General features: G+C 34.4%; 2 protein-coding genes across 4 annotated transcripts; one reads left to right on the top strand and one right to left on the bottom strand.

Moving 5' to 3' along the window:
- Nucleotides 1-235: 235 nt before the first annotated feature.
- On the top strand, nt 236-14,203 carry LOC119641947. Of its 3 annotated transcripts, none has more exons than XM_038040877.1 (2): nt 236-251; nt 12,660-14,203. In XM_038040877.1, exon 2 carries the CDS (start codon nt 12,776-12,778, stop codon nt 14,174-14,176), a length of 1,401 nt encoding a protein of 466 aa, XP_037896805.1. In that variant the 5' UTR covers nt 236-251; nt 12,660-12,775; the 3' UTR covers nt 14,177-14,203. The 3 variants fall into 3 exon arrangements, with proteins under 3 accessions (XP_037896805.1, XP_037896803.1, XP_037896802.1); XM_038040875.1 differs by lacking the exon at nt 236-251 and adding an exon at nt 12,397-12,422; XM_038040874.1 differs by lacking the exon at nt 236-251 and adding an exon at nt 12,456-12,488.
- A 2,919-nt stretch (nt 14,204-17,122) lies between these two features.
- LOC119641948 (vacuolar-sorting protein SNF8) lies at nt 17,123-18,457 on the bottom strand. Its single transcript, XM_038040878.1, has 4 exons — nt 17,817-18,457; nt 17,628-17,757; nt 17,407-17,553; nt 17,123-17,339 (listed from the first exon to the last, which is right to left on the bottom strand). The coding sequence occupies exons 1-4, from the start codon at nt 18,154-18,156 to the stop codon at nt 17,204-17,206; spliced, it is 753 nt and encodes a 250-aa protein (XP_037896806.1). The 5' UTR covers nt 18,157-18,457; the 3' UTR covers nt 17,123-17,203.
- Nucleotides 18,458-20,124: the final 1,667 nt, after the last annotated feature.

The following is a 20,124-nucleotide window of genomic DNA, read 5'->3' on the forward strand; positions in this document are numbered from 1 at the left end:
ACTTCGTGGCCGTTAACTTTTAATTTCATTCAGTTGCCTCTCGTTACGGATACTGATCTGTTGGAATTTGTGATTCGGAAGCTCGTTTAAATTTTCAATTCATTTGATATTTCAGTGATTTGCAGAAACATACACATCTACAAATACACTCGATCTTATTGATACATTAATCTGAACAATATATATATATATATATATATACTTACAAATATATCTATACATATATATATATATATATATATAGATAAAGTGTGAGTTAAAATGCATTACTGTCGTTCTTTTTTTATGCTTTTTAACCAAAAAACAATCTGTAATGTAAAGCTTGTTAAACGTGTAATAATAAGCGTGTAAGGCTAAGCGAGTTGAAGTTTTTCGGTACATGTGTTCGGCGATATGTGTTTATAGAATTGGATAAAATTTTGCTCAATTTATTTTAATTACTATATTTATACGACATTATTTATGATGTTTACGATGAACAAAATAAAGTAATAAAAATAAAAATATAATAAATTCTAAATAATACAATCAAAGTATAATTCCAATTCCTAGACTCTCGGCCGATTGCCGCACATATGAGAGGAATTCAAGAACAAGTAATTTTTTACTGTAAATGAAATTCGAAACCCTTATCACAAAGACGTCACCAATCAAAAAGCCTTTCTTCCTTTGGGCTTAACAACTTTATTGAGTTGCATTGTGACTATTGCTTAGAGAGTTTTGTATTTGTGCCCATTGCTCCGAACTATCAAATTTGAGTCAAAGTCACAAAAACTGTAACAAGAAAACCAATTATTTTCTCTTATAGCTCGCGGGCGATCACACAACGCCACATTTCCGTTATCCGGTAGTCTAGAGTTATAAACAACAAATAACAACAACAATATTAGATAATTACAAGATTGTTTTGTGCTGCTACTGCTGTTGTGCGATTGACTCGAATTCAAATCTAGTTATCTCCACCAAGAGCTCATCCAAGAGCTTTGCGAATTTTTAAGTTGCATTAAAGTGTCAACGAACTATTAGCTGTGTTGTTGACTTCAAGGTCTATTTTTCTTGAATTTTATTTTAAATTGTTGCATTTGTTTTAAATTTCTATAGCATATTTTTAAAAATAACGCTAGGAAAATGCATCGAATAAAACTGATATTATGTCCCGTCTGCTTTTTTTTAAATCATGTTAAGACAAAAAGACAAGAAAATTATATTCGGTCGTGACCGAGTCTTTTAAACTCCTCAAGGCAAGAGACTTAAAAAAAAGCAAAAAAACTAAATTTTCATATTCTATTATAGTGGGTGGCCACAGCTGATTTTCCTACTTTCAGAGTAAAATTGGATTTTACTAGGGCTTATGTGTTATACAAATAATAACCACGGAAAGCAGATGCGTGCGGGCATTGCAGGCGTGTCCTTAGATCCGTTTGAGTCATTTTTATATTCTTCTACAAATTTTTTTATTTTTGCTGCGTAATTTTACACAGCTTGGCAGATTGACAGACGGACATGCTACTCAAGTATTTAGATTATATATGGGGTGTTTGAAGCTTGCTTTTGCGCGTTGTAAATGCATATTGTGTAGGCGTGCTATCCACAATTTTCCCACACTTATACAGGTACTAAAGCATCGTTCATCGTTTATGTACATTTATCTGTTGTAGGGTTAATGAGCAAAAAAAAACAAATGGGCGCATCCTTCGACCGATTTACCTCATTCTCAATATTAGTTTGCGTGCAAGAACTTCCAATGTTTCTAGCAATTTCGAAGTCAGTAGCTTAATTTTTTCCGGCTAGGAGTTTATTTACAACGGACAGTGCACAGACGGATGAACGGATGGACGTGTTTAAAATAATTCAGAATTTGACGCTGTTCTAGGGGGTCTTTAGAGCTCCCTGCACGTATTGCAAAAGTTTTGATAAAATGAATATACCTCTCATTCTTTGGAGATGGGCGTAAAAATGACACTAAATTAAATCCTGAAGTGAATATTCCAACTTGAAATTGGGATTGCAGTATGAAATGTAACGAAAATTTTGCATTGTCGCACAATCTAATTGATAGAAAACGCGACTATCCAATTAGCATACCCCGCTCCAATTGCCGGTACAGTACAGTAGAATGTATTCTAATTAAGATTCGCATGTAGTCACAACTAAAAGTATAAGGCTTACGAGCAGGCACTGCGTAGTTATGCACGGAAAGCCATCAAATTTCTGTAATACTTATGATTGCAAAAGAACTTCTAGTTCAATTAGGATTGAGGGCCTAACCCCAATCAGATGTCTGAGAGAATCTAATCGAAAACGGATATCCACAATGTATTGATATTTCAACGGCTTTCAACGGACCACAATGCGAGCTCTGCTTGGCACATCGAGCAAGTTGAAAGCCCTTTCATAGCTGAGGTTCAAATTCGAAAGCGAATTTCAGTTCTAATTTAAACTGCAATACCTGACTTACCAATGAGATATCGAATTAATTCCAATTAGTCTGATTTTTTTTAGCTTAACTCAACTAATATTAAAATTAATGCTGAACTCTTTCATTATTATTCCATTTTTATATAATGGAATTGTTGTTTTTCAATAACCTGCCTTAATATACGGGCATACGGTAAAATAAAATAATTTTTTTTTAACATTTATTATGCTAATAAACGTAAAAATGATATTATATAGGGTATGTTGTAGCAGAATCGAAATAATGTTCAATAAAGAAAAAGCAAAACAATTTGATTCACGTGTGTGGGCCTTAAGTACATTTCAAGTAATAAATCAATTAATTAATATAATAAAAGGTATATCATACATAGCTTTGTTTTATGTATCGCTAACTCTCCTTTTCAATTACGAAGAAACTGACTTGAATGTTGCATTTAATATAACGGTTATAGACCGTATAGCAATAAGAAAGGTAAAAGCTTAAAATAAGAGAGAGAGAGAAAGAGAAAGTGTTGTTCACCTTCTTGATCCGCGCGATACGTACTCATTCCTATTCATATTCACTCGACTGCAATTCAATCTGTTTGATATGCCATCCAGCAATCAGTCGTCTACTTATGTGCTCATGTAAATATTTTTAATGCGTATTCATTGCCCATTAAGCGATGAGGTAACAGACAAATTAACTGAAACTTTATTATCTGCATTAAAAAGGCATTCATTTCATTTGCGCTTATAAACGCACATATATTTATTAAAAAACTTACAAAATTGCTTCGGGAGTTTCTCTCAATCATTTAATTCATGGCACAAACAAGTATCGCTTTTTTTTTTTTTATTATTATTATTGTCATTACTTGCACTATTTAGTAGCAGCGCCTGATTTCGACGAATTTTCGAAGCCGCATTTTGATAAGTTATCCTCGGCCGAGTTCGTTTTTGTCATTGTTTAAAGGCAACTTCAAACTAGTGAGCACATATTACCTAAATATCGTTTGTATTGTAAATGGATCATCCATGCTTTGTCTCCCATAGTGCCGCAGTGAACGGGCATGCGTTGCTACACGGATTATATTCTTAAATTTTGAGTTTTAACTAATGGGAACATCCGCTTAAACGGAATTGTCACTCTCGTGGCGATATCCAAAGTGTGACTGTCGCAAGGACTTATATACCGACAGACGAATGAGAAAAACCGGTTAAACTTAAATTTTATATCTCATACCACAAAGTATAAAATTCACTAATCTTGCAATTCATTATCTCTGTGAACTTATTCAAATACCCCAAGTTGGTTCTTGCCAAGGAACCGAAATCGAAATGGAGTTACAAGTTAGTAGGCAAAAATGTTAAAAGGCAATGAAGCAGAACAGAAGAAAGAAAACGATCTTTACCATCATTTCATCGAATACCGTAAAATACCCTAATGATAAATTGCATTAAACAATAAATCTATCTACGTTGAAGAACCTCTTTGCCCTCTTTGACTTTGCTTCATTTTATTTTGATTACGACACTTTTTTTTTCAAATTTTCTAACTAACGCAGCATTCTCTCTTAGTTCAAATAGCAAAAATTTTAACCAAAAAGAAGGTAAACTTTTCTATTTTGGTTTTATTTAACACAAGTCCCGAGAACATAGATTAGAGAAAGGGCGTAATGACCTTAGGAAGAAAATGTCGACTATAATAAAGTTATCTTGGATGTGCCTTTCGAATCGATTTTCATCAAATGGCCTTCAAAGATGACTAACGCAGAGATTCAGAGTAAAAAGGACGTTCGATACATTTGTAGACGCGTTACTTATCCATCACCCTGTGAACAATGAACAAATCTCTTACAACAAATTGCAGATGACCAGGCAATGAAAATACCAACGAGACGAACAGAAGCATCAATACTTTACGTAATTATAAGAAGAGCTGTAGCAGTGGGGCCATGTTAGCCATATTCGTCACTTTTCAATCTCGTTTATATCCACCAGTAACTCTGACAGTGAATAACGACGAATACCCTTTCATTGGATGACATATTATATTAATTTTTGGCCGACACGATTTCAAATTCCTCTGATTATAACGAGAAAACTCAACGCAATCTCCTTGGAATGAATGTCTATAGCGACAGTAGCACGGGCATCAACCATGATTTGTTACTCCATTAAGGTTCAACTTGGGAAATACTCAACAGGTTTGCTCCGACCATGGAAATTTTTATTAGCCAATTTCCCAGGAATGTACTGGTCGTTGGTCCAGCTTGTATTAAACTCCCGTAAGAGAACTGTGAAAAATTTCCCAATGTGAAAACGTTTTGCATTGCACTGGGACATTGAGGAGAGTAAACCTAAAAAATAATTGGTCTCAATAAACACCAGTAAGCGCCGATTTCCAAAATTTTATGAAGGTGGTTCGATTGCCGTGAGTCCCCTACTGCCATCGACGCATAGACGCATGTTTAGAAGTAAATTAAATTTCTCCCCGAGTTGCTAGTTGCAGTACAAACCACAATGTCGATCGACAATATTAAGTCTATTCGGCAACCTATCAAAATCTATCAAACTGAAATACGATCTCCGATAATCCAATGTAGTAAACGCCAGCCAACTTTCTATAGAAATCAGGACCAGGAAGTTGCTTAACTGAACAATGTGTTTATGCTATCTAGTGCTTGTTTTATTCACAAAGTTTCTATTTTTTTTTACTATATACGTTATTTCACTTTTTTTCTTTAACTCATTCATAATCCATGGTCAAGTGATAATATCAATAAGAAACGCTTTTTAAGTAAACTTAGTTAAAACTTGATGATACATAAGGTTAGGCGACACAAAGCGTCGATACTTCGGTAGAGCGTCCTGAGTCGCTTTTCTATATCTTATGATCATCGATAACGGTACGAATAAGTTTGAAAACACTTTCATCGAAACGAACATTGTTAGCCGATACAGCGTTGTATTCTTCCAATTGTTACAAGAGCACTATTAGCTAGATTTTCATAGCGAGCAACATAGTAACCTTAGTACGGTACAAAAGTTAGCATCTGCAAAACAGGCATTGAGTAGCGTCGGGCTTGTTATAAGTTGCGTACAGCACTATAAACCTGCAGAGGAAGTAGAAAGTTTAATAACCGTAGGTGGAATAGCGACTTACAGGAGACCAAGCGAAATTTAAAGTCACAAATGGTTATTCCACTGATTCGGAATGTTGTGCATTTTTCAGCCCTGAAGGGTTGACGCACAATTGCATAATGTATCGTGGGGGTTACGGTGAATCTTACTGAAAGTAGTCGGTACCATAGAGTACTTAAGAAAAAGTCTACATACAACAGAGTTTTCCACGAGCTGATTCCCAAAAAATTGGTAAAAACCACTTTTTTCTTTGTTTCACGCCACAGCTTGTTTCCAGGAATTTAGAGAGGTGGAAAACGGAAGATGAGCTTTATGTGCTAGAATGCAACTCGTTCAGAATACCCCGAGATCGAGATGGTTTATCGAAATAGCTTATGGGCAAAAGCCAAAAATTTCGTGTCGATTAACTATTCCAAACTTTCCATTCTTAATCACGGTTAATGGCCTCTAAAAAAAAGAGTAAATATTTCGATACCATTACATGCCTGAAATCAACAAATCACTTTACTTTCTCGCAAAAATACTTTAACTACTGCACACAGAACAATTGAAGTACAAATCAATAGATCTTTCATTGCGGAATTGTTTTGGACACATTTGGCATTTTGGCCATCACCAAAAGATGAGGGGTGTATTCATATTGTCGCAACGTTTGCAACGCCCGGAAGGTAGCATCAGAGACCCCACAAAGTATATACATTCTCGATACGCATCAAATTCTAAATCGATTTAAGCATGTCCGTTTGTCCTTCTGGCCGTCTGTCCGCCTGTATAATATCTGTTGTAAATATTCTCCTGGACGCCAAAATGAAGCTAGCGACTGCAAATTTTGCCGAAACAATGGAAGTCCTTGCACGCAGGTTGGTATTAAAAATGGGCCAAATCGGTCGAAATACACGCCAATAATATCAGATAAACTGAGGACAACTCCGTTTTCCGAAAGGTATCAAAAATTGGTTGTTTGCTCATTACTCATAAATGTACTAAAATTGACCACGCCTATTCAATATTATAGCGTATCAAAATTTAATTATTTTTTCAATATCTTTATAATAAGCAGAAACTAGCTTCAAAAACCTTGAATGCACCTAAACATGTCCGCCTGTTCGTTTTTCCATCTGCTCGTTTGCGCCACTTTGTTGTAGAATTTGTGGTAAACATTCTCCCGTTAACGAAAATGAAGATATTGCCCACGAATTTGCAAAAGAATTTGGAATTTACCTAAACTTTTCCAAGGACACGCCTACAACGCGCACATACTCCTATGACAAAAACATTTATTTTGGGAATAGAAGGAATCAACTGCGCTCACTCCCTATTATAAAGCGTGAGAATTTTGTTCTTTTACTTCTTTTATCTTCTTTGGGGTTAAATGGTGATGGATATAAAAGATCCGGTCCCGACCAAATTTAACTTTCTTATTTTTTTTTTTTTTTTTTTTGAACGATGACTGAGCAACATGTGCGTCATAAATAAAAATTTTTTTTTTTTATTACAATTTCATAAGTGGTTCTAATGCACAAACCATTAATTAAAATGTCTTGAATAGGTTTGAACTGAAGAGAAGAAATTATAAAAAATTAAACCTTGGAGACCTTGGGGTTTATCGTAGCATAATTAAAATATAATAAGTACTTTCTTGCAGCACAATTTATAAACTCATTGCATTTCATGCAATAAATATACCTTTACTCGCTTAATATTCGATTTTCTGCCACGCACTATAAATTTGTCTGCATCAATCTATCAAATGATAATATGCTAATAACATGAGATATATCCATGTGTATGTATATATATGCATGTATTTGTTTGTGTACATTTGCCTAATTAGAGTATTAATGAAAGAAAAATTTAAAAAAAACCAAAAAAATTATACGTTACCATCGCAAGGCAAAAAAAAACATGCAATCCCGAGTAACAACAAAAAATTGCGTTACATTACATATATAATAAAAAGAAAAAAAAGGCGTGTTAATAATTAAATTGTCAGAGCTATTTGCTGCCTTGACTCGCTCATATAAGCATCTTATTATATTGAAGAAACATAGACGAAAAAAGCCAAGAGAAAAAAAAATAAACTCCATTCAATCCCACACACATAATATTAAATTACTATGGTGTACGGCTTAAGGCAAATCCAATAGTATAGTATATAGCGAGCCTCAGTAAAACAGCTGAAACTTTCACTTTCAATTTACCCATTTCTCTGCAGATAAATAGAAACAAAAAAAAAAAAAAAAACAGATTGACTTAAAGATACAAGAGAGAGAGCTTAACGAATAGCTTGGCCTCATTGAAAGCAAAGCAAAGCAATGAGTTTTCGATGATCTCGTATTCCGTATGCGTTTGTTATAATTCGCTTCAGTTACATATTATGAAATCTCGTCCAATAAAAAAAACTCAAGGAAACTAAATAAATGAGAAAGTTATCTTCGATTTGAGACGAATTTCGGTTCCTCAACCTCTCCAATAAATATATAAAAGTTGTTACCATTTGGATGCACACAATTTCGGGCACGTCCCGTAAATACCACTTCTTATAACTACTTTTTTAAATTTGTTTGTTTTGTTTCTATACGGATCACGCCTACTTCTAAGTTTGATCTTTACGCATTCACTAGCAATATTTTATTATATGCCGGGTTTCGGCTGCCTACTACGCTTTTTACAGGGGCGGGGTGTATTGAAAAGGACGGACATATGGACGAACAAAACTAGATCACCTTAGAATCTTCAGAAAACCCCAAAAAAAAGATGCCCGAGGGATTTGACTCAATCTACGCACTATGATCAACAATTACGCGTATTTGTGATTAATTTAAGTGCTATGATAAAATAAGTCTTCTATGAAAGTAAGATATTTTCAAAGCAAAACAAGACAGAGGTCATAAATGATTTAAATCAAATGACTTACTACTCACTACTACCTAAATCATAGCTTGGTTTTGCAATATTTGCTCGAATCGCTCAGCTACGAGATGCGAATGCTACCGTTGCACAAACATATTAATTACGCGCTTACAATGAGACGAGAAGCAAAAGACTTAAGAAAAAAGCCAGTTTGATACAATCTATGCGCATTTCTTTTTTGTATGTATTTCTCTCATTTCTTCATGATTTACTCGAAATCATCTTTAATCATGAATTCAACCAACAGCTGGTCGTTGGTTTGGCCGGCTTGTCTATTTAGGACATTTTGCAATCGAAAATAAGAGCTTCAATGTCACGGCTGTTATGTTACGTTGCCAACCGGTATTTTTAGTAGTTTTCAGTTTACTTTTGTTTTTTTTCTTTTTGCGTTTTTTCTCTTTTTATAACTGCCTTTGTAACTTTATGTACTGTTACATCATATGTCTTTAAATGAATAGTCAACTTTTTTTTTTATAAATTTCTTGTTTTTTGGTAATAATGATCATCATCTTAACCGGTATATATACATTCGTATATGGACTTTCATTTAACAAACATGTTCCAAAATTAGTGAACAAGGAAGTGACCATAAATTAGCACAACATAATCGTTCAGTTATAAACAGTTGCAATAATAGTGAAAAAAAAAGGTCTTTGAAATGCATGTTATGTGTTATGCGAACACGCACACGCTCATCTCAAACACGCAGATGTTTGATCTAAAATGAAAATACTTTTGCTAAACGATATTTCAAAGGTTCATATTTTATCATTTAACTTTTATCTTTAACATGAACTTATATTTAAGTTGAAGTTTATTATTCATTTTTTTGCACTTCCCCCGCCAGTTGTGCTACATAAAGAACGAAGAAGATATAAGGAGAATTGAACTTTCTTTGTTAATGTTTATCGAAGTTGAAAATTAGCGTCTAAGTCAGTCAGCCAGTGCAAGATGTATGTCTGTCCATCCTTTTAGCATTACGCTTTTTAATTTCGTGTTTTAATGCTTATTGCTACAATCTTTTATTTTTATGCTAACCACTCTAATAGCGATGTTGTGAACACTATCGCAGAGGCATCACAAGTCACAAGAATTTAACAAGACTAATATCGGAGCTTTTTCTTATACTTTCTGAGGAATATCGATATTAATACAAAATCGGCGCAACTGTGACAAAAATACATACACACTAATTTATATGACCGATCACAATGCCAGAATAAGCCCTTAAGTAGTACATCCCAGATTTGTCATTGCGCTTCGAAATGCGTGCTGAAGATCGTCCAAAGTATATATATCTCCGGTAAACCTTGAAAAGCTTCTGTGTCGATTAAGACATCTCTCCCTATTTATTTATATATATATATATTATCCTGCAGGGTCCCTTTGCTCTCAAAAAATACAATAAGCTAAAATTGGGCACCTATGAGGACCACCCACAAGTTGCCAATAAACACTTATAATATAGCTTGAAAATGTTATCGCCAACAACTGCAGTCCACTGCTCTTTAAGTAAGTAACTGCCATCTAAAAAATAGTTTAAAAACCAGCACTATTGAAAATAGGTTGAATTGACCCAGTTTTAGCAACACTTCCCACATAAAAATCTTATTAGGAAAACATTTTAAAAAAAGGTCTTAACAAAAGTCGCAGAGAAGTATCATTTTGCCAAAGCAATTGCCAAAGTGAAAAAAGGAAAAATTTCTGAGGACTCCCGCATAAAATTATGAGCCGAACGACAGGAAAGTTTCGATAGACAGCCTTAGAATCACATGTCCGTTTATTCTTTATAACCTCTGACCGTCTGAACTTTCGATTGCATTACAATAACATATTATTCCCTTAAAAAATGTAATCGTCGCCTAACGTTCGCCTCATTACACAAAAGTATCTGACTTTGACTAGATGGTTAAAAATATTACTTTCTGTTGCACAAAAGTGAGCTGTGACCATGTTTTGAACCCTTTCGCAACGAAATACTCGCAAAAAAAATGTATCTTCTTCGTAGGACAGGAGAATTTCATTTTTATTATTTTGTGATGGGAACTGAGTCGCCCAACTGTGATAAATTCAAGCTACAAGTTAAAGATGAAAAAAAGCAAGGTCTGCCAAAACAAACACTCCTCAAGTGATAGTAAACATTATAAGGTCAGATATCGCGCATAATACCTTGAAAACTACCTTGAAGGAACCTATATATCAATGTTAATTTATCGGCCGATTACAGTTGTTTAATTATTGTTTCGAATTGTTATTGACACAAAAACTATGCACTTATCTGATAATTGTTATGCAGCTAAACCTTCAACTTAAACTTCGGTTCGCTTTCTGTATCTATTTCTGTTTTTGTGTATCTTCTGCTTTCTCACTTTTTTATCAAATGTAATTAAAAGAACTAAGAAAGTTATATACACTTCGTGTGAAACGAATTTTGAATGCGTAACGTATGCAGAATATTTTTAAAATTTCATTTTTTTTTTTTGTTATTTTCCGTTTATATATATATATTATGATAACTATTCAAATACTCAAAGCTCAACTGGGAATATAGTTAATAATAAAACTCATATCATATAAAATGATTTTCGGCAAAATTTTAATTTCGACGCATATTTTCGCCAGTTCGTCGATCAATCTTTTGAAGTTATTGACAAAAACATTTATTTATTCATTTCATATCCTATGTTAAGTGCTGATTCGACATATTTCGGTAGAGACAGTAGCTTTGAAGGTGGTCCTAATTCCTAACTTGATTTCATTGGAAATTTGAAAAGAGTGAACACTTGCCTTGTGGCTTAAGCTCATGGTGCCCGCTGACACAATGGGTTATTTTAGTATGGACCGACGTTCCCCCCGTTGGAGAATGCGAAATCTACCTGCACTTTATTATCTAAAGCTCTCCAGCTTTTGAGCTACCACAGCCAGTCAGATACTTGCGGAAAGACTGTATTCAGCTGTAAGGACTCCGTGCCGTTTCTACCGAAGTATCAGCGTCGCTATTACGTTTAGGTTTCCCTCATAAATACAAGATATTCGCCTAGGTAGTTGTAACAATTGTGTGAATGAGTGTTCCGGGTCCCGTGGCGCTTTAAGCGTAAGTAAAACCTTTGGCTTTGCTTTACGCGACCGTAGTCACTCCTGCCTTTGGATTTTCCCCGACGATCCTGGATTAGCCAATCCAGATAAACCTTTTCCCAGATACATCGGCCATCGAGGTTCTAATTATCTATATCAACCTTTTAATTAGGCGTCGAGCTTCTTCATTATACATGTATAGAGGCAAATAAAGAAGAGATAATGAGAGGGGAGACGATGCTATCATTCCTGAAGAGCGTTACGAATCAGATGAAAAATTTAATATTCTCGCTTATTTTCCTAAAAGTAATATTGACTTTTAATGCAATGTTTATAAACAAAATAAAATTAGATATAAAAAACTTTAGTCATTTTTGGTCGAATTTTGGATATCACTTGGATTTCAAGATTGATAAATGAGTCTTTCTTCGCACAACTCTAATTTAGACAATTTGTTTCGAATTTCATTTTTAGTAAAGCTTGCTGTCTATTTGTTACTTTTTAAACTATGGATCGAAAAACGAAGTATGATATAAATCACCAAACTTTGATTTTCAATTCAATTTCGGTTCTTAATAATTCTGATATCATGCGAAGAGAAAAATGAGAAAATAAAAAATCTCTCGACCGCGAAATTCATCTCGAGCAACTAAACATTTAAATTACGATTCCGGCTACATATGTAGTTTTAAGTGTTACTTATGAAATAAAGAAGTGACTATGCTTTTCTTACTATTTGGCGACTATTAAAATCCAAAGCGTGACAATTGTGAATAACTTAGACGCCTAAAGAACTTAAACTTTTCAATATATATATGGCTTGAAAGAAAAGTTTTTGTATTTGATACTAGAGCAGCTTATATTACACGGTAGCTTTAGATTCGTTTCGTTTTTTATTTTTTTTTTTATTTTCATAAATCGTTGCCATTATTAAGGTCTATTTCACACTTACGTCGTAATTATATATTATTTTATTTATTTTTTTTATATCTAATAAAATACGAAATTATTTAAAGAAAATCTTCGCAAGAAAACACAAAACCAAAAGTAATTAATTTTTGTTGTTTTTTTTTTTTTTTTTTTCTCTAAAACTTTCAAATCAATAGCATTACAGGGTAGCTGAGTACACCTTTAAATTTGGCCATCTGTGTGCGTTCACTTATCTTAAAACAAGTTTATCATCGTAGCCGAAAAAACCCCGACATTAGAGCTGCAGTTAATTATGACAAAGGGAAGAGTAAATATCGCATTTTTGCTTATTTTCCATTGCATCTTAATACCACTGACAACATGCAACGAAGCACAACAATACGCAACAACATCAACAACAATGACAAATTTAAGCTCATTCACCGCAAATATTGACAATGAAAGCATAAAGGCATTGAGACCGACTGTGTTAGGCACTGAGCTACGATTCGGCCGTAATCTCAACCCGGACAAGGTACGAGTGGTAACAGTAAAATCCGATGATGGCTCGGACGTTGAAATCTTGGTGGGCCGAGATAGTAGAAAAGGGCGAGCACAACCAAGCGAAGCAAGCTTTTTCGTACGTAAAACGGACGTAGCAAGGCATCCAGAGAAAAGGACCGCGGATATGAAACCGAATGCAAGTACTTTACAATTTCAACATTCACCCGTTTTACTAAAGCAATTGGAATTAGCGCGACAAGCCAAAGAATACAATCAACGTAAAGCTGACGCGGATGAGAGATTAAAAAAGTTGCAACAATTAAAATTAATTAAAGCTGAAAGTTTTCAAGAGCAACAAAAGCAACTTTCAGAACCGAAGAAATCAAGAGCAGCTCGTAGAATTCATTTTGAAAGTGCGGCCAATCAATTTCCGCCGCAACGTTTCTCCGAAGAGCTATATTTCACGTCACCAACAGAAACTCGGCCGATTCAACGACGACAGCCTACTTATATTCCTTTAGATAGGAATAACAATGACTGGCGATTTCCCGGAAGTGAACTGAGTAATGGAAGAGAATTACGTAGCTGGCGCTGGAAACCTATCGAAAATGTGAATTTTCAATCGCAATATCGACAACAACAAGACGCGCAACAATTCTATCCATCAATAAAGAGCTTTAAGCAAGGTTTTCCCACTGATCCGCAAAAGAAGCTGCGAATAAGTGACCAACATAACGCTCGGCATACACGTTACATTGATTCGGCAACTAGTAACAGTTTCATCGAAGATTTAACAAATAATAAATATCTGCGACAAAATCTTATCACCAAAGATAATTTCATACCAACACATTATAAATCACTTCGTCTACCCGAACCGATTGTAATTACGTCATCGACTGTAGTAAAAAGTGATGCAACGGATAACATTGGAAAACCTATAAGCCCTCTTAATGAATATTCAAATTCAAATTCTTTTACGCCTATGACGTCAGCAAAAACTTCGAATGTTATGCCGAAGACGTCCCCTAGCGAATCCAAAGTTGCGGATGGCTCTGCAGTGCCCGTTATTGAGGGTATACGGGTACCTGATACACCCGAAGATGAATTGAAGACTTGGCGTAACGCACGCGTGCTTAATAATCAATTGGTACCATATCCAGCGGGCTATACGCCAGCAAAAGTCGAAATGCAAACATTCGACAGATAATTTAAGAAAAAAAAAAACAAAAAACAATGCTTTTTCTCTTTTATACTAACTTAAAGGATCACATTCGTGTCTAAATACTTACTACATAAAATTTTAAGTTTTTATTGTTATTGCTTAAGTTTACACAAAAAAAAAAAAAACAAAACGCACAAATTATTTAACGCTTAAGAAAAATGCGCGTATATATATACAATATATATACATAAAGAGAGTTAAAGAAAAACGCTTTGCTGTATTCGGTGCTCCTTTGTGATTCCCTCTCCATTGCCATGCAAGTTACGCTCCGAGGTGGCACTATCGTGTTATTTATGAGTTCATTATCAAGAAAGGTTACACCCACACTTTCCAAACACAACTTCAAGAACTTAATTCATTTTTCACAATTTGAAGACAAAAAAAACTAATGAAATCAGGTAAGTGATTTACATTTGGAACAAAATTTCATTTAACATAAGGCTTCATCATGATTGATTCATGGTGAGGCATTCAAACCTTTTGCTATATCTCTTCATGACTGGAGTGGATTTTGCTCCAAAATTGCCTTTAAAAATTTGTCATCGAACGCGGAAAGTCGTCCCTCCAGAGCGCAATTTTACAAACCAATCTCTAACTGCCCGATCGGATATTAGTGCTTCGCCATATGGGCTGTTGGTTGGTTTTAATCCCCAAAGTATTACATGTCGAATATGCATTTTTTGATTCTCCATTTCATTGATTAAAACAGGAGTTGAATGTAACATGCACCGCGTAAAACAGTTGACAAAAGAGCAACTGAATCCTCATATATTTGTAGTGTTTGGGTGACTTATAGTGAGTACACACCTGCTTCGGAAGTTATTTATGACTCCACCTAATAGTACAAGAATGTATTAATTTTGCGCGAATGTATGCAAAACGCAGAAAGCCTTAAGATAGATCCATCTTTTATTGTACCGATCGATTCAGAATCACTTTTTATATTTACCTAGGATTGTCTGTCCGTGAAACCATCTTGTTCAACCTATAGATCGCAAATCTTTAAGATTTTTTTTGATGAAATTTGTTAAACCGACATATTTTGTCACTGGAACGCATACTATTGAAAATGGTTCGAATCGAAAACAATTCTCATAAAATGCCTTTATTTTGTAAATAAGAGAAATGAATAATTGCATTAAGCAAAGTGGTGTCGGCTATTCAATGCTGCGCCCTGCCCTACTATTTTGTTTTCGATATGTTTGGGTAATATTTAAGGGAAGTCTTACCTCAATTGGACTTACAAACTTTGCAGGGATTTTTGATTTCACTTATCCAATCAGCGAAATGATGTATGAAAGCAACTAAAAGTACGCCCGCCGATGGCAAGTACAACACATGAAAACGATTGTGGAGATGAACATTTTTAAAATATTAACACAGGTCCGAGCAATCATGTTTTAAGGGCCATAATTTGTACAACAGTTGTTTCTTCCCATTTACTCGCTACAGGAACACCTTTGTTAACGGACGATCTTTTTTTCTTATAAAAGATGATTTCTTTTTTCTCGGATAAACCGAATCTTCTCTCTCGACTTTTTTGTTAAGAAAGTAGTTTAATATTCTCCTGTTATTGCTTCATCTTTTTCAAGGTAACAAATTAAAAAAAGTTGCTTTGCCATCGCTAAAAATGAACATTCGATGATTCCTTTCGCTACTTTAACAGTTTCAGAGATCAAATCTCTTAACGCTTTGCAGTTGCGAATTCATTGTTTTAGTGGCATAGCCAAATCTCATCCTTAACTAAAAATGGGTACACGAGGTGACTTGTTTTTTTTTTTTTCTGAAAACTGTCGCTGAAATTCCTGATTCATTTCACTACTGGTAGTTTATATAGATTGGATATGAAACGTCAGCATGGAATGACCATATCTAATTGGTAAGTTGAAATCCCATTCATTGATCCAATTCAAGTCAGCTAAATCGACTGCAACTAGACAAACCTCTTGAAAAATTGACGACAGTCAAATTCGATGATTTACCAAAGGACCTCTGTATATTCCGAGCATTGGCGATGAGTAATTTGTTTGTAGTTCACTTAGGGTCATATGTACATACAATAATCGCGTATACGGGAACTGCAATCATATCAAATTCTCTAACTCGCTCATTTTATTATCTAAGATCACTTGCTTCTATTTTTAACTCAATATTCAAACAATGCACGAGTTTACAACAAAACATGTCAACTTGAACTAATCTATTTTAGTTGCAACAAACTCATTGTTAAAAGTCATGATACATTCAAGGTCGAAAGTTATTAACACATGATGTACATCTGCATAGGGCACATCATCTTTTCAAGTGTTTTCTTACGGTTTGTAGACTGCAAAAAAAATTGCCTAAAAATATGGCACATAAGCTGCCGTTCCAATAAATTAAAATAAACAGAAAAGCGACGGCGTGATCGACAGACATAACCCCGAACTTGAAATTTGTGGTCAAGTTTTCTGGTAAACGATTGCGATAAACCGATCCCTACAAGAATCTCTTATCCTATTATACGCTGTAAGAACGAACCCTCTTCAAAATCATTAGCATGATTTCTTTATTACCTCTTCAAAGCTTTTCCAGCACTTCAATACTTAAAATATGTTTTTAATTATGAAGCTATGTGGCCTTTGGATTTTATTGTAGTAAATTATTAAAAAATTCATAGCACGAACATCGTCACTACTTTGAATTAAACAAATATCTGAAAGAATCGAACTTCGTCAACATCATTGACTCTGTATATTTTAGATATCGGGTCGCTCTGAATGAAATGACGAATGACTTTAAGCAGGGAACGAATCGTTTCTAAAGTGAGATCGCTGCGGTGGGGGCTAAAAGTGAAATCCTGGAATTACAAAAAGGGTTTGAAAGTGCGAGGAAACTGAGGAGGCTTAAAACGCGGGGGTGTTTAAAGAAAAGCAAACAAGTAGTGTTCAATTATTCGTGCAAATCACTTCGCATTATTTCTTGAAAGCGTTAGTTTATTTTTGTATAAATAACATAATACAATCTATATATCTATATTGTTTGCGAGGTACGACCTGGAAATAAACTGGGAAACCAATAGCTTCGTTCTACGCTTTGTTCATCGATCCAGCAAAGACCTTCGCCAATCACTTTATCCAAAGATTGTTGGGCTCGATATTCAGACCATCTGAAATATGCGAAAAATGTCGAATTTTTAGAATTCCCAGCAAACAATCTTGCAACACGCTACGTACCCCAATTGTTCCATTAACATGCTAAGCGTGACACAGCCTTGTTCAGTATTGGAAGCTATCGTTAGTATGGTACTTTCTTCCATACTCAGTTCACCCGGTATTGATTGAACTATATATTTGCCTTTGCCCATCTTATGCACTACAAAACTTCAAAATATTCCATTTTTTTGTTTCCTCAGAGGAAATCGTTTCTTGTGACACATTATTTATCACAAACTTACCCATTGCCAAATATGGTCAGCTTCTTGGCAGCCATTAAGATGTCTTCGTTTGTTATCTCTTGGTGTATAGAACTTTGACCACGAGCCGCTACCAATCTTTTTCTTAATTCACTTAATTCCATCAAGCCACCTTTTTGTAACATTGACAATTGTAAGCAGTGCATAAAAATTTCACTGGGTTTAATTTACCAGTTTTATGATTGGACGCTAAACACACTTCGACTACCTGTACACCGAGTTCGTAGTAGAAATCACCAATGCCTAAGACACTCCAAAAGCCTTTACCACTTGCTAACGGATCTACACCAATAGCGGCACACATCTCTTGAAATTGTTTACGAAATTGCGAATTCTTCTTAATATCCTGCCTATGTTTGATGGCAAATTCTTCAAGTTTTTCCCGAAACACTTCCATTTGTTTAGTCATCTGCTCAAGTTGGGATTCCTGTATATTAGTGCCTTTGTCTTTATATTTTTCAGCCGCTAGTTGTTGCTGCTGAATTGCCCCCAAACCAGCGCGCCGCCTCATTTTCAATAACAATCTACGAATTTATAGAAAACTTTTTGTTTGTTTTTTGGTTCGTTTGAATAAATAAGTTATCCCTGTTCCTGTATATATACGATAGGGCCAATATATTCAGTAATGTGCTAAGTTTTTGATGAAATTTAATTTTTTCTTAAGGAACTTGCATTAAAAGCGAGAATTTTGTCTTTAAAGAACAGCTGCTGTTGCGGTTAACAGAACAGCTGGCAAAATAAGGGGCAAATTTGACGTTTATTTGTTTACTCTAACGTAAACAATAAAAAGATCATACAATGGTAAATAAAAACAAAATTATGTCAAATAATTGCTAAAATGAAACGAATGAAGTGAAATGATTTCATTCTCCCCCCCAAAAAAAAAAGAAATAATTTCATATAATTCATATATTATTAATAATTAATATTATTAATATCATTAATTAATATTATTAATAATTAATAATTAATATTATTATTATTATTATTATTATTAATTTCCCCAGAGAAATCAATTTTAAGACTAAACTCTTAAAACACTAGCATCTAAGACTATCGGCTTTCATTAAAAACTCTACCGCACTTGAGATTCGAACCCACGACCATTGAACTGCTAGTTGAGTATATTTGTATAATTTCATAATAATTGGGAAATTTTGAATTGTGAACTTGAACTTTGAATTTAAATATATATCTTTTAGAAATTCGTTAATCTTACAATAAACATGATGGACACCAGGAAGAGATCTGTCAATCTTTTCTTCGTAATACCGTCGATACGATTGTTAGATGAAAGTATTTGAAGAGTAGAGGGCCACCAGCTAAATTGTTTTTTTTCGAAGTTAGTTACATAAGTTACATAAAAGCATAAGGCGTTAAAGATTTTAAAAGTGATTGGTCGGAGAAATTTGCCCACAGCCGAATATAACTTTTTTAATTATTTCTGTCTGATCTAGTTTTGAGGTAAGTAGATCACACTTAGAGAATGCTTTCAATCAAATACGGAGTGTTCATAAAATTCCTCAGCTTCCTACCTTCACTTTTGTGATTGTTGTAGTTCCACGCAAATAATGACTCAAACCGGTGGAAGTAGTTGTAAGCGAAACGTCGAATGTTGTGTTGTTAACGATTGGCAAGAGAGTTTCTATACCGTATACTAGAATAGAAGACTTTTGTCCACCGGAAGTCGGGTTATCGCCATCGTTCATGAGACAGTTAGGTAGCAAATGTCATTTTTGAATTTAGATCTGCTGAATTTATATCTGCTGATTCTCTCATCAACTTGCTATTGATGTTTTTCAGTTTATTGAAAGGGCCATTATGTGCCATATTTCTAGGTGTTTTATTTTTTTTACAAAGTTGATTGGTCTCGTACAAAATTATACATCCAGATATAAGTTTTTCCCGAGTAAATAATAGAAGATTTTGACTTTTACCTCCTGCTTTAACTTTTCTTCTGAGAAGTGGTATATTAGAGAATGGTTCGGCCCGAATGAGGAAATAAAAACCTACATGTCTTCTGCACTTCGATATTGAGTTATATTAAATCTGCTTTAAGTTAAACTACAAACTAAGTTTTGATTTGCAATTCATTTGAGAACACTCTACATTCGTTATTGCGACATTCATATGATAATGTGTAAATATATATGAAATTAAAATAAGAAAATATAAAATTCAAAGTTCATGTTCATATTTTAAAGTTTTCCTAAAAAATGAAAATTTGAAAAAAATGAAGACAACTTAAAACGAATTTTTACTTTCAAGTAGTTAATGTGAACAAACTCTGTCGTTCTTCTCCTTGACTAGGTTTAACTTGTTTGTATGGAATGACTTAAGCCCATCTTTGGCTGCTGCCACCATTCGCTCCTGATTATGTAATTTTCTCTCGGGGTAGTGCTGTTCGCTGATATCGCAGTCTGCCCAACGCGTCCTTGTTTAGTGGTTTTTTTTAAATTTGTTCCCCTTCGAGTGGCTT

This window comes from Glossina fuscipes, unplaced genomic scaffold (genome assembly GCF_014805625.2).
Source record: "Glossina fuscipes isolate IAEA_lab_2018 unplaced genomic scaffold, Yale_Gfus_2 197, whole genome shotgun sequence".
NCBI classification, from domain to species: domain Eukaryota; kingdom Metazoa; phylum Arthropoda; class Insecta; order Diptera; family Glossinidae; genus Glossina; species Glossina fuscipes.